The 16,337-nt window shown below is 33.2% G+C and overlaps 1 protein-coding gene across 1 annotated transcript; it reads left to right on the top strand.

The window, feature by feature from the left end:
- Positions 1 to 6,747: 6,747 nt before the first annotated feature.
- On the top strand, positions 6,748 to 15,182 carry LOC120080509 (dehydrogenase/reductase SDR family member 7). Its single transcript, XM_039035190.1, has 12 exons — positions 6,748 to 6,921; positions 7,032 to 7,087; positions 7,190 to 7,223; positions 7,377 to 7,475; positions 7,562 to 7,710; positions 9,946 to 9,984; positions 10,191 to 10,283; positions 10,715 to 10,813; positions 12,861 to 12,962; positions 13,817 to 13,900; positions 14,595 to 14,660; positions 14,823 to 15,182. The coding sequence occupies exons 1-12, from the start codon at positions 6,840 to 6,842 to the stop codon at positions 14,907 to 14,909; spliced, it is 990 nt and encodes a 329-aa protein (XP_038891118.1). The 5' UTR covers positions 6,748 to 6,839; the 3' UTR covers positions 14,910 to 15,182.
- The last annotated feature ends 1,155 nt before the right edge of the window (positions 15,183 to 16,337 follow it).

The raw sequence follows: 16,337 nt of genomic DNA on the forward strand, positions 1-16,337 counted from the left end.
GATTACGACCAGTGGAAAAGCGATAGCTACAGACTATCCGCCTGAGGAAGAATCCTATTTTTCTCACCCAGTAGTCTCAACCATCAAGATGGTATCTTTTCCATACAAAACCATCGATGAAGAGAAAGTCTCGAAAGTTGGAGTACGAGAAATAAAAAACATCCAGCATCAACTGAATTACTCAAACAAAATGCTAACGACCCTCTCTCAGACAGTTGAGAAAATAAAGGATAAAACGCTACCCTAAGTTCAAGCCTTAAGGGCATACCAAAGATTGATCCAAATCGATTAATTTTCCAACCAAATACCTTTCCCATTGGAGATCTGAAAGGCAACCCAGAGGAACTTCTAGCTGAGATCAATAAGAAATTATTAGTATTCAAGATTGACAAAGGAGAAACAGACTCTTCAAAGAAGACCGAAGTCTCCAAAGTTGTTAATATGATAAAAGAGTCCAAAGGGACTTCTGCATCTTATACAAAAATCCTTCATGTTATCTCTTATAGCATAGAAATGAAGAATCATTATGAAAAACCCTCTCCTCTAGATCTAGAATGGGATGATTTTCATCCAAATCAAAAGACTTATGATGGAATCTCTGTTATAAGTTGGAACATTGATGGATGTTTCGATCAGCAAATGATGAATATTTTCCAAGAAATGCTTCTAGCTGCTACCGCATATAGCACTAGAAAAACTATTCTAAGCATAACTCACATTCTGGTTTCAGGATTCACAGGAGCTTTGAGGAGTTCGTGGCACAATCAACTTTTTGAATAGAAAAGGCAGACTATCCTAACTGCCACAAAGACAGTTACGGTAAAGTAAGAAGGAAATCCAGGAGCAGGAATTGCCCCAATGGAGATAATGCAAAATGAACCAGATATGGTTAACTCATTGGTATACACTGCAATGAAACACTTTGTAGGACGAACAATCATCTATAGTAATCAAGCTACTGAAGCACTTCTCAAGATGTGTTGCAGAAAGATGAGTGATTTCAAATGGTACAATGACGATTTTATGGCGTGACTTTATAATCTTAAATCCTACAGAGACGAAATCTGAAAAAAAAAATCATAGAAGGATTACCTCCTTATATTGCCGAAAAATTTTATCAGAAGATGTCTGAGATCTTCGAAGGAAATCAAATCAACTGGAACTCTCTCACCTACGGAGACATTACTAGTAACATTCAAGCACTATACTTAAGTCTTTGTAAAGACAACAAGCATAATCAAAGAATCATCAAAGATGCAGATTATTGAAAGGAATTAGGGACTTTCTACAAACAATACGACGTTGAACAAGATCTACCACCTTAAAAAACAAAGAAGAAATCTTTTAAGAAATTCTACAAAAAATGACGACGAACGAAAGACAAAGAAAACCCCCCAAAAGAGGAAATACTACAGTAGAAAGAAGAAGTATTCCAAAAGAAAGGAACCACTTGTTTCCGATGCAACAAACAGAGTCACTATGCTAATAAATGCCCCTTGATAAGAAAAATCAACAGCGTAGAGATTGAGAATGACCTAAAACAATCTCTTCTCTTTGCCATCCATTCTGAAGATGAAATTTCTATTTCAAAAGAATCATCTTCCGAGGGACTAATTAATAAAGTTATTGAAGATTCCTCCTCTGAAGGATATTTTTCCGATTCCTCTCAACTTTCAGAAGAGGTTGTCCCTTGTATAGGATGTATCAATGTTTTAACAAAATACCAGGAACACCTACTTGATCTAATAGAAGAGCTTCCTGATGAAATATCTTGAAAAAAGGTCATCCTAAAACTTCGAGAGTCTTTAGAAGGCCAAAATACGAAGCCTCAAGTCTTGAAGCCAATTCAATATTCCTTTCAAGAAATACTCAATCAGGTCAATAATAAGTCATTCCAAGAACCCATAAAGGCTTCTGACCTCCACATGGAAGTCAAGAAACTCAAAAGGGAAGTCGCCATCAATAAGCAACGACTGTCGATCCTAGAAAACACATTCAGTGATTTCCAACAGCAATCAACAAAAGCGATTACCCCAGGAGAAACTTCAGGAGTCCAAAGAGATGATATAAAGGGAATCAACTATATCAATAAAGTCTACAATAAAAAATGGTTATCTAAGGTCACCATTAAGGTTCAGGATTTCAAGTTTGAAGCAGTTGCTTTATTGGATTCTGGAGCAGACCAAAACGTCATCCAAGAAGGATTAATACCCTTAAGGTATTTTGAAAAAACAATGGAAGTTTTGAGAGGAGCCAACAATCAGAGACTTCACATTAATTGTAAGTTGCCAAAAGCACATATTTTCAAAGGAGATGTGTGTTTCGTTAACACATTTCTTTTAGTTAAAGACCTATCGGAGGAAGTTATTCTAGGTACACCATTCCTTACTCAATTATATCCTTTTCATGTTTCTGAGAAAGGATTATCATCTCAGAAATTTGGAAAAATAATGACTTTTGAGTTCTATCGTCCGATCACTCCTAAGTACATTTCAAATATTGAAGAAGAAATCCAGCAATTTATTAATAGGATTTCTAAGAAAGAGAAGCAAATTGAGTTCCTTCAAGATGACATTCATAATAACAATGTTGCTGATCAAATCGCTAGACCTTCGATCCAAAAGAAAATCCAGCATTTGCTAAAGAAAATGGAAGCTAAAATTTGTTCGGACATCCCAAATGCCTTTTGGGCCCACAAAAGGCATATAGTTGAGCTCCCATATGTCGATGGATTTGATGAAGCCCAAATTCCCACTAAGGCCAGGCCCATTCAAATGTCAAAAGACCTAATCAAAATCTGCAAGGCAAAAATTGATGAGCTCCTTAAAAAAGGGCTTATTAGCCCATCAAAAAGCCCATGGTCCTGTGCTCAATAATCAAGCCAAGAAAGAACGAGGAGTTTCGAGATTGGTAATCAAATATAAACCCCTTAACAAGGCTCTCAAATGGATTAGGTATCTCATTCCTAATCGACAAGATTTATTAAAAAGAATAACCTCAGCCAAGGTTTTCTCAAAGTTCGATATGAAATCTGGATTTTGGCAAATCTAAGTATCTGCAAAGGACAAATATAAAACTGCCTTCAACGTCCCCTTCGGACAATACCAATAGAACGTCTGCCATTTGGATTAAAAAATGCTCATTCAGAATTTCAAAATGTCATGAATGACATATTCAACAAATATTAGGATTTCACTATCGTCTATATAGATGATGTCTTGGTATTCTCAAATACAATTGAATAACAATCTAGGCATTTATAACTGTTCTTCAACATTATTAAGACAAATGGTCTTGTGGTGTCTTTACCAAAGATCAAATTGTTTCAAACGAAAATTAGATTTCTTGGTTATGATATTAATCAAGGAATAATCAAACCAATCCAATGATCGCTAGATTTCATGGATAAGTTTCTAGACACTATTCAAAATAAGACACAACTCCAGCGCTTTCTTGGATGTGTAAATTATATTGAAGACTATCAAAGACCTATGTACCATCTGTCTCCCCTTTAATGACAGATTGAAAAAGAACCCAAAACCATGGACTGACGAGCATACTCGAGCAGTCCAATCAATAAAAACTTTTGCAAAAGGCTTCCCATGCTTATCGCTAAAGGATGAAAAAAACTTATCCAATTGTGGAAACTGATGCATCTGACATTGGTTACGGCGACATTCTCAAGCAAGGAATTAATGGAAGAGAAACAGTAGTTTGTTATTATTCTAGAGTTTGGAATGATGCTCAAAAGAACTATTCCACAGTCAAAAAAGAGATTCTCGCAATAGTAAATTGCGTTCAAAAGTTCCAAGGAGATCTTATCAACAAAGATTTTCTGGTGCGAACGGATTCAAAGGCCAGTAAATACATCTTTGAAAAGGATGTGAAGAATCTAGTTTCAAAGAAAATCTTTGCAAGATGGCAGACAATCTTATCCTGCTTTGATTTCAAAATTGAGCCTATAAAAGGCACGGAAAACTCTCTTGCGAATTATCTAAGCAGAGAACACCTCTCAAGGGAACAACCTCCTAAAAAATATCTTCCTAAAACCCCCCTAAAAGCTCATGGAACCTCCTGACCATCCTCGGCCACCAAGGCGGCCTCCGCTGACGCAAAGCGTTTAGGCTAGCCTTTCCAAGGCTAGTATTTCAAAGGGAAAACAACCTATCTCTCAATCTTCTGCAACATCTCCCATGAGTGCAGATAATTATGTCATGGACACCGACTTTGAAGTCATGTCTAGAAGGCGTCAAAGGCAATGCCCAAAAGGCACTTTCAATACAATCAGGATCCTTAAACCTGCCTCCTCAACCCTCAACAACACTGTTACGTCCATCGGGAGCAAACAACTCAAATAAGAGACCCATGAGGCCATCTTCAAATTTAATTCCCAAAAACCCAATAACATTTTCCCAAGTGGTAAGGCCAAAGGTTTTCCAATCGAGGCCACCAATTTTGGGATATTTCACTAAAACAACAATGGTCAATCTAACGATCGAGCCAGAATTTGACGGACCATCCATTCAAGAAGTTTGTTCTCAAGTATTCCCTCACGGATTCAACTATCTTCCCGAAGATGTATAGAAAACAAGAACTTTCTACGAATTCATCTTGGTGGACACTAAATCCGTGGAAATTACTCATGTTCCGGATCGTTCCAATCCTTCAAAAATTGTATACTCAAAATTGAGAATATTCAAAGTGCTAACTTCATCCTACTGGAATCAAGGGATGTTTGTAGCAAAGAAATTCTCAAAACTCTTCAAACCTCAAACATATACATACCGTGACTACATGCGAGCATGGTATAATATTTTCTAGTTTCAAGCAAACAACCATTCTTACAAAATGCATTTTCCAAATTGGTTTCAATTATGGTGGAACTATTTTGGACTATCAGAAGAAATCTTCCCAGTAGAAGTCCAAAGATCTTACCACCTTTTTCAAAATAGCATCTATGCGTTTCCTCTTTCAAAGACGTCCAGATTTGCATTATATTTTCAAATTCCGTTGACCTTTTGTTGGAATTTCCAACTAGGACCATATGAAAATTTTAAAGCCTTAAGCAAAGCACGAAGGATCAAGTGGTGTGAAAAGTTTGACTACTCTCACTTAGAAGGGTCGAAGCTAAAAGATTGGTTCAAAGCCAATGTTCATCTACAAGACTTATCTCGTTAAGAAGATGAACAATTTACTTTGACGAAAAATTCAATCATGAGTTCTCTCGCTGAAGTAGGATCACACGCTGATTTTACTTCATCTCTCAATACAGTCGTCAAGCAGTTATCAGACCATGACGAAACTCAAGAAGATGCAAATTCTTTTGCATTAGTAAATAATGAAGTCGAAGATGATGAAGATGATTATGACCCCTTTGCCGATTATGACATCAATGACCCATTTTTAGACTCACAACCAAATTAGTCTAAGAAATGATGACTCAAATGTTTATTTAAATTTAAAATTATGTAAATTATTTAAATCGCTTTTGTACAAAGGCGTGTAATCAGTCTATAATTATTATTGTCGTTCAAAAGAACTTACATTTGAGGCAGAGATGATGGAGATAGTATGTTTTTAAAGTGGATTAACCACCCACCAGCCACAGCGGTTAGTTGAAGATTGGAAAGCTCGGACAGATCACTGTGAGAGAAATAACTATAATATCCCATTAACTCATAAGGATTACGTTGGGCAATCAAAGTAGGCGGGGTAGCCGGAAGAGTAAGACCCTGGATCGTAGTCTCAAAAGAATTGATACGGTAGATATATTCAATAGTCGTTCCAATTAAGGTCATTCAGGAGAAACTGGGTGACAATATCAATAGCTATCAATTGAAGATCTTATCAAGCGTGCTTGAAGATAATGCAGACATATCTCATCTATCTACCTTTATTGCTTTGTTGTTTTATTATTGCTTTGTGCTTTATTGCTTTATTATTACTTTTCTCATTATGATGAGATAAGGTCAAATGGGGTCCTGTCCCACCGACAAATCTTATCGTAATCTTATATTTTTCAAAAAGAAAGATTCCAAAAGGATAAAATCATGGCGGTCCTGTCCTGTCAGCCACCTTTGAAAATTTTCAATTATTTTAGTTTAATAAATTAGTTTATATGTACACATATATCATAACCGATGCAATAAAATTATCATTTAATTAATTAATTTATAGGTTATTAATGATCATTATAGTTAATATAATATGAATTTATCTTTTAATAATCATAACAAGGATTAATTAGAATTCATTAATTGTTTTATTAATTAATACATCATAATTATATAAACTCATCAATCAATTAAATTATATAATCAAGTAACTTTAATTATAAATTACTCATTATACAAATACTTGTAATTAGGGATTTTTTCATACATAGTAAAATGACCCACTTATTTACTATTGTAGCAAAATGACAAAAAGTTTCCTTTTTATCATTTTACTATATTTGAAAATATTTACAGAATTTTGATATTTAAAATAATTTCTCTTGAAAAATTAATAATTGAATTAATATTATTATTTAATTATTAAATAAATTAATTTTTGTGCCATTTTTAAATATAGAAAAATAAAGTAAAATATTTACAAAATATAGTAACATTTTAAAACTTTCGATGATAGACGTTGATAGATATAATTATATGATAGACACTTATAAAAGTCTATTTTTAAAATTTTGCTTAATCTTATAAATATTTTCGTTAATTTTACTTTGTTTGTTTTGTTTTGTTTTTTCATTTCTCCTGAATGAATCCACCGTTGAATCTTAGTAGAAAGATGGGCTCGAAAAGCAGATGATGCTATTTCAAACGAAGCGGCAGAAGTGAAAAATGCTGGTTCTCGTCTTCTTCCTTGTCTCATTCTTTCTCCTTCTCCTTCTCCTTCTCTTGTTCAGATTCGCCACAGCTCATGGTAATCATCGTTCCCAATTTCAATCGACTATTGAATTTGAATACTTAGAAATGCGAAGAATTTGATTTTCTGCCTTTGTTGCCTTACTTTTTTCCTATTCAAATTCATAGGGGACTTCACTTTAATGTCCAAAAAGCATGTCAAGCGAGAGGAAATTGAAGATAAGGTCAGCTAATTTCAAGTTTTCGATAGGAACTTATGTTCTTCTTCAAGTTCTAGAGACGTATCATCATTCTTTTCTGATGTTAATCCAACTATTTTGTATCAGGTCGTTTGGATTACTGGTGCTAGCCGAGGAATTGGTATCGTTCATTTTTACTATATTGAAACTTTAATAGATGAAGAATCTTTCTGCAAATTTGTCTTTCTGTCTTTATGCTTAATTATAGGATTACTGTTGTCATTTTTGTTTTTGTTTTTTTTTTTTTTTTTTGTAAAATTTCCGTTGAATGTAGGAGAGGTTCTTGCAAAACAACTTGCTGGTTTGGGGGCTAAGCTTATTATTTCTGCACGGGATGAAGCTGGGTTAGAGAGAGTGAAGAACGAGCTCTCTGGTTTGCATTTTTACATAAAAATTTGCGGGAGTCTCTTATTACGCCGATAATTATTTCTCTCTAAAGCAGCTTTTGATCCGTCACAGGTAAATTTGCACCTAATGAAGTGAAAGTTTTACCCTTAGATTTGGCATCTGGGGAAAATAAGCTGAAAGAGGCTGTAGAGAAAGCAGAATCCCTTTTTCCTGGCTCTGGTGTGGATTATATGATCCATAATGCAGCTTTTGAGCGTCCGGTAAGCAACTAATATTTTGTATATATTAATTGACCTTAATAATGCTATCATAGATTTAATTAATCCTTTTAAGATTTTGAAACATGCCGGTAATTGGTAAAGACATTGACATTACACCTTTGCACGATATTATGACATTGTCCTATTTTAGAAATGTCAGTTGTCAAATTTTAATGTTCGTATTATTCTCCAATCCTGTGAACATGTGTACTTAGTTCTTCATCTAGCGTGTGGCTACTAGCAGACAAGTGTTTATGTTAATTGATAAAGGCAAGAGCCCATGTATTGCTGTACGTGCAAATAATATTGATTTGTTGCTTTATAGATCTCCTTAGTAATGTAGCATGTGATACTTCAAGAAATTAGTTTCCTATGAAACCAATTCAAGGACAAAATAACTAGATATGTTTCAATGTATCAGTTTAAGTAGTAAGCCATAGATTAGAGTGTTCTGTAAATCAGGAGAATTCCAGTTAGCATGGATCTGAATTTTTACGTTAAAGGCTGAAGCTGTTAATAGATAAGGTGGCAACTTAATTATGTTGTTTGGTATCAGTTGGGAATTATTTCGACTAAGTGTAATAGTTTACTTTTATAATTATTTATATGAAAATAAATCATGGAGACATTACAACAGACAACACGCACCTTGAATGAACTTACTTTCATGGTGCTTTTTTGGGAACGGCATTCATAACATTGTTTTTTTTGTACATCTACATTTTCATATGGTTCAAACTTTATGCTACACCGAATTATCTAATTTCCATAATTCCCATTGGACATTGATGGATATAACCTATGCCAATATAGGCAATACAACAAAAAATTGATGGACTGGGTTGGCTTGATCAATTCTTTCAGCTTACTAGAAGAACCTTACCAAAATTTTGGATGATTATTGGTCCTACATGTGGACGATAAAAGCCTTGGTATAACTAAACCCAATCCTGTGGTGCGTGCGTGCATGTATGCATGTATGTATTCATGCATTTTTTTCCAAAAAAGTTGTATGTATGAATGCATTGATGCAATTAGTTTGATATGTCCCTCAAAATCTCAACCCTCAGTCCTCCTGCCTTCGCATCCACCGGACCTCACCCTTCTCTGCTACTGGTTAACAGATATATCACCATTCATGTATTTGCCTGAAAATGATCTGTTTTTGCGCCTTCGCTACCGTCATTACTTTTGGGTGTAATTTTCAATCAAGTTCTCTCTCGGATCTTTATTGCCCATCTAAGTTGCTCAATGAATGTCATTTTCTTTGTCTCTCTCCCCCCCCCTTTACATCTTTGCATCAATTTCTTCTCTTAAATGAACTTATTTTGTTTGAATCTCAATGATTGATAATGTACATTTTGTCATTAACTTTTCTCTCCCCTTTTTGAGCTCCCACTATTTGATTTTTCTCTCTTATCAATCTGATGAATTTTTCTCCTCCATCACCATTCATTTTGAATCTCTGATGCCATAGACTGACTGAGATTATTCTCTCTAGTCAATGGTTTTTGCTTGGTGGTTTAGATGTCCAATCATTACTTTTTTGAGCCTCAAGATTGTTCTCTGAATTTCTTGCAATCTGTTCCTGACTTAATCTCTCAAGGTTCATATCATTTTCTTTACTTTGAGCTTTATCTGCATCAAGTGCTTCAGCATTTCCCCTCTTTTCCCAGTAGGATCATGCCTTATGTTGAGTCTTATAAATTTGCTAGCTCCTTTCTGCTGGGTTCATGATGTTGCTTTGATTTTCCTATCAAAATTGCGCTTCTTGGGATTTTTGCTGTTGAAATTGTGATGTTTTTTTAATCTTTCTGCTTAATTTTGGATGGAAAAAATCTGCTGAACAAGCTAGCCATTGTGTTATCTTCTTTCCCTTATTTATTTTTCCTTTTCTCTTGCTGATATTATAAGTGATGACCTGGTTCAGTTCAATCCAAATGAATTCTGTGGAGTGCATTTCAGGTTGGGTTTGTATGTGAATAAGTTTGGGTTAATCAGATTGGCTATACAGTCAGCCTTACAATTTGGATTGGTACAAAAACACGCTTGAAATTAATCCAATCCTATCTATGAACACCCCTACAGTTACACCTTTTGTGCAAATTTCGGTTATCATCATTGAGTCTAATGATTCCATGGTGTAAAAAGCTCCACATGCTATGTTTTGTTTGTCCATATCTGTTTAACGATCTTTCTATGCTTTGATATCTGTGTTCGTTTATTGTTTTACAGAAAACTACAGCTTTGGATGTATCTGAGGAAAGTCTGAAGGTAAGGAGGAATAAACAAGTGACACTCACAATTTGGTTTAGTGATTTCTGAGATGGATTGATTTGATATTCAGTACTATTCATCCTTTGGTTATCGAGATAGCCATTTCTTGTGTTATCTTTCTGTTTCTATTAGTAACTCTTGTTAACCATGTATAATGCGTTCAATTCTTACAGTCTTTCTGTTTTCTTTTTTATAACAATCAGACAACATTTGACGTCAATGTTATTGGGACCATTTCTCTCACACGGCTTCTTGCACCTTTTATGTTACATCGGGGACGAGGTCATTTTGTTGTTGTAAGTGGAAGTCACTGATACTACTTATGCTTTCCCACTGTTTACTTAATTTAGATTCATTGTTGCATCTTAAGTTGATATGATAATATCAGTGTGGCTGGACCTTGAATATCCTATTGTGATATGACTATAAATGTCTATTGCCGGTTCAAGCTTTAGGTTACCTAATTCTCGGACAGTTAATTTTTATCATGAGAAGTACTACTTTTTCTCATCTTTGGACAATGCACATCTGACAATAATCTAGTTTTTGGGCTCTTGATTGTTGCTACATTGTTGTAATTGTATAATTTTCCGTATTTGATATTTGGACCATCGTCATTTTATTTTTCATGTATCTTTCTTGTTTCTTCTCTTTTATATCCTTTTACTCGTATGATAATCTAAATTGTCGATTTCTAATATTTTGTATCCTTCTGGGTTGCTTTCAGATGAGCAGTGCTGCGGGAAAGACACCTGCTCCAGGACAGGCTGTATATTCTGCATCAAAGCATGCTCTGAATGGTTATTTTCATTCTTTACGATCAGAGGTAAGATTAACCTAGTGTGTTTGTGCTTATATTTAGGATTACAGTGGGGACTTGTACCTGTTGTGAATGAAGGAATATGAGCATGCCTTCCTATATTTAGCGTTGTTTATACTTGCATTTTGGAGTAACTTCTAAATAGGCTAGACTCTACCAAATTAGAAACTAAATTCTCAGGCCCAGTTTTTTTTTGAAAATTAAGCTTATAAATACTATTTCCCCCATAAGTTTTTATGTTTTATACTAATGTTTTAAAAAATCAAGTCAAGTTTTGAAAACTAAAAAAAAAGTTTTCAAAGTTTATTTTTAGGATTTGATTAGGAATTCAAGTGCTTCCTTAACTATGATGAAAACCATAATTGAAAAATTGGGAGCAAACAAACATAAATTTAAAAAACTAAGGTTATGTTTGATAACAATTTGGGATTTTTGAGGAATCCCAACTTCTCATTTAACTCAGAGTTCAACATACGGGAGAAGTTCACCCCTGTTCTCTTTACATTTCCCTATTTAGCTAAAAGTCTAAAACAACCCGCTAGTAAATATCTCTAAGACTAGATCACTACTTTGAATTCCTTTATAAGAATCCACTAATCACTCATTCAATTAATTGAACTACAAATAAAGAAAAGGCTCAACCAAATCTAATATTTAAAATAAATAAAGATGAACAAAGTAAGATTTTGGGATTATAAAATTCCTTTCCACTTAAGGGTGCGAATGACTCTAGCCAGTGTGGATTGAGTACTTGAACATTTTCTCCCAGGGGTCTTTTTCCTCTTAAGGGGTTTTTCCTCCTATAGGCCTCTTTCATTTATAAATCACCATATCTTCATTGATTATGATCTTCATCTCCATGGAGGGCGTCATTGATTAAATAATCGTTAATATTTGACATGTTAACTTAAAAGTTAAATGTTGTTTTTTAAAATATTAATGTAAGTCATCTAAAATATACTTTTCTTATCTTAAAATTTTTTATTTTTATTTTTTATAGTTCAACATTTGTTTGGAATGGGGATCGAGATATTGACCTTTGAGATTGGTAATTTGTACCTTATTCACTAAGCTAGGCTCAGTTTGACATTTTAAACTATTGTTAATTAAATATAGGTAAATGAGAAGAATAGTTTTATTAGATAAAGATAATGTTATTATTCGTTATAAATTATAATCAGAGATCTTAGTTGAAAATAAAATACTGTAATTGGCACATGGAGAAAGTGAGAGAGGGAGATGGTTTTCTATGAATTATATTAAACTTATGATTTTTTAGACAATTACATTACATGAATATTCTTTTATACATTACAATTTCTTATATGACGTAAATGTAAGGGGGATTTTCAAAATTAGAAAAATAAGGGATAATATTTACACAAATAGAAAAATTTAATTATAGTTGTGATAAACATTGTTATCAATATCTATCGTTATCAGCGTCTATCAGTTACAAGTCTATCACCGATAGATGTTAATAGAAATCTATTAGTGTCTGTCATTGTTAGAAACTGATAGAAGTCTATCATTGGTAGAGTCGATAGAAGTCTATCATTGATATTATCAGTGATAGAAACTAATACAAGTCTATCATTGATATCAGTGTTTTTCTTTTTGCTGTTTCTGTAAATAGTTTGACATTTTTTCTATCTGTGAAAATTCCTCTAAATATAATGTAAATTCCATTCAAAATTCCAAATAATCTAAACTCAAAAGAACTTTGTTGATAATCTTATATGTACCTGATAGCTTAGAAGTCGTTCACTATTTTCACCTCTGAAGCCTTCTGGATGAGAACATTATAAGTTCAATTGAGGGTAGCATTGATTAATCCCTAAAATCTTAGAAAACTTTCCTAATGTTGGATTTGATGAGGTTCCGTAATGTTTTTGGAAGAATTCTACCATAAAACTGAATGTTAAGTTTTGTTCCAACCTTTCCTTGCTACTTTTTCCTTTTCTCTTACATTTTTATAGTCATTTACCTTTTATTTTTCTTATATAATCATGTATCGTTTATTTTTCTTTTATATTGCACAATGGAATCCCAGCTCTACCCTAAAGGAATTAGGGTGACCGTAGTTTGTCCTGGACCAATTGAAACGTCAACTAGCTCAGGTGCAGAAGCCATTGGGAAGAAAGGTGTATCTGAGGTATGTAGATCATATTTTATCTTGTGTCAATATCGTAAAGCATGGATGCTCAACTAAGAGATCAAAGTTTTGAATCTCTCACTGAACTCAAATACACACACACACATGTATGTATGTATATATATATTTCACTCTGCTCAATTCAATTTGATTTATTATAATGATTAATGAGTTGACCTAGTGGTCAATAAGAGTCCATATAAATAAAAGGATTAGGAAGAATGAGTTGAAGTTATAGTGGCGACTTGCCCAACATTTTATTTCCTACAAGTTCCCTTGCAACCAAATCTAGTAGCGTTGCACAATTGTCCCGTGAGAATAATCGAGATGCGTGCAAGTTGGCCCAAAAACTCATGGATATAGAAAAGAATGATATATTTGATTTAAAAAAAAACTTGTTTTGTTATTATTTGTACATTTTTATGCATAATCTTTAGGACATGTTTTTATTTGCTTGATGACATCATATATGGGTGGTTCTACATAATAACCCAGTAAGTAATAGGAATGTTACTAGGGATATACTAGTAATTAATGAGGAAACTTGTTAGGGTATTGGTTATAAATAGTGGGAGTAGGAATGAGAAAGGGGAGAATATTTTTGTGACTGATTTAGGGCTTGAGAGAATTCTTAATAGAGGAAGGGTCCAAATACCTCGAACATTTGGTATATTTTTATAGTTCGTTTATCCTGTTATATCTTTCCATATATTTGGGTTCAATGAGGAATTTGATAAAAATTTAAACTTGCACTTCTGTTTTCCATTACTTAGGGATTGTACTGCTTGCTGTGTAGCTTATGACATCCTAAACAGAGTTTATATCGAGTATTCTTGATTCTACTTTTCTTGCAGAAGCGGCTTTCATCAGAAAGATGTGCTCAGTTAACAATTATTGCTGCTAGCCATAATCTAAAAGAAGTTTGGATATCATATCAGGTATCCATTTTGAAATGATTCACAAACGTATTAGGAAGTATTTATCTTGTCGATTAAATAGCTTGGAAGTAGACTTCTTTTTGTGATCTTTGAAGCTACTATCATGTTGAACTATGTCACTTTATGCAAGCCATAAGATGACAGTCAGGGTTTTTTTGAAAATAAATAAATAATCACGTGCAGAGCTTGAAGTCTGAAAAACCCTGACTGTCAACTTGCACATAAAAAAGAATGGTAGCTTGTCATTGCATTGATATTGATGACTAATGAATCTTGGCTAAATATATACCATGGTAAATTGTCTCAAACTGAGGATTTTGTACATGTCAAGCTAATATATAAATGTTTTCTTAATGTTCATTCATTAAATTGTTTGAAATTTTAGCCCCTTTTTTCTTTATCTATAATCTATACTAGTATACCCACACATCCTGATCCGGACTCTCCATTCATTGTTTTGCCATGCATGTTCAAAATTAATACCTTCCTATGCACTTTCATAGTAAATTTCATGTTATAATCTCAAACTAGAATACTGGAAAGCATGTGACTTGTTCTTAGTTTTTTCTTATTGGTAGCAAAGGCTTTTCACCTTTTTTTTTTTTTTCCTTTTTTTGTGGGGGAGAGAAGTTCCATCTTCTAACTCTTGCTTTTGTTAGAATTTGACATTTAATTTGTTGCTTAATTCCTGTAGCCCGTCCTTGCTGTTATGTATTTGGTTCAGTACATGCCAACAATCGGCTACTGGCTTATGGATAAGGTATTCTCTGGTTTCAAATTCGTAACAATTTCGGTATCACGGAATATCTGCCACTATGTATTTGTCTTGGTATCTATATATTTTGAAACTATGTGATTTGGCTTCATGAATTGAATAACCTCGAGTTCTATCCTGAATGGGTGTGTAAAAATTTACTTGTAGATTGGTGCAAATCGTGTTGAAGTGGCTGCTAAGAAGGGCAACACGTACTCGTTGAGTTTGTTATTTGGAAAAAAGAAGCCGTCTTAAGTATGACTCAACCAGCTTACTTGAGCATAGTTCAACCTTGTCAAGACATGAATAAGTTCTCTTAAAGTTCAAAGGTTCACACTCATACTCTTTAATTGTAATATATAGATAGATAGATAGACACCTACTTGATCTTCATTATGCAATGCGTAGGTAATAAGCATGCAAAAGAGATGCACCAAGCATGTTTTTTCCTTTCTATTTATATGCTAAAAACAACGTTAACATGTGACTTGGGATCAATAAGAAAATACTCCTCGTCTTTAGTCTGGACTTTAGGTTGGGTACTATTTATTTGTAGCAATTTTTACATAACTCGTTTGATGGCCTGGATAAGATGCTATAAAGGGATGGCCTGGATAAGATGCTATAAAGGGATGCTTGAGAGTGATTTTAAAATGATTAAATTTACTTTTTTTAAAAAAAAAAAAAAAATTTAAAGAATTCATAAACATGTTTTTTATCGTTTAAATATTAGAGTTTGTACCTTTGGACATTTATTTTATTTTCATTATATCAGTGGGAAGTTTCTTGTTCACCAAAATCAATTTATTTGGTTTTACATTTTTAAACATAGTTTTTATATAATCAAAATTGATTTTGAAAGATAAAAAGTATGTTTTACAGTGACTTTGAACAAGATCAAGAGTGATTATTATTTCAATTACTCCTAAACATATCTTGAATTTACCTCAATAACAGGGCTAATGTTGAGGTGACTTAATTTGTGGGCAAGTCATATTTAAGATGTTTGAAAATGAAATCACCATTGAATCGTATTAGAAAGATGGGGCTATTTTGTCGATACATAGCCAATTTTGATAGATTTATTGGAGGATCCCACCACGTGCATACACGGTACTGAGTTGGACACTTTAGCCATTCAACCATTGATACTTGGAAAAGGCTTTGTAAAACTAGAAATAATATGGGCTGTTTTCCTATTTGGAAAATGAAATTTTACTATATTTAACTATATTTTCAATAGTTTTGTCATTTAAAAAAATTACTTAAATAATAATGTCAAACTAATCAATATTAACTCTAAGCAATTAAGAACAAATTTTAATTAATAAGTTTACATAATTCGGGTATAACTAATATAGTGTTTATAAAAATATAAGTTAAGTTGGTTTATAAATCAATATTAAAAAAATACTAAAAATATATTTTAAAAAAATTAAGTTGGTATTATAAATATAATATTTAGTAGAGTTACATGATTTATAAAAAAATAAAAAAGCTGATTCATGCCTATAAAGAGTGTTATATGGTGTCTACACACCACATTTGAGTTCAATATTGGCTATAAATCTTGAAAAAACGATTAAAGAAAGAAATAGGATATTTAGTCAATAAGAGGCAAAGACCATGATTTTCTTTTGACATCATTTTCATGAGGGATTAAATATTGAATATCTTACCGTA

This window comes from Benincasa hispida, chromosome 6 (genome assembly GCF_009727055.1).
Source record: "Benincasa hispida cultivar B227 chromosome 6, ASM972705v1, whole genome shotgun sequence".
Classification (NCBI taxonomy): Eukaryota; Viridiplantae; Streptophyta; class Magnoliopsida; order Cucurbitales; family Cucurbitaceae; genus Benincasa; species Benincasa hispida.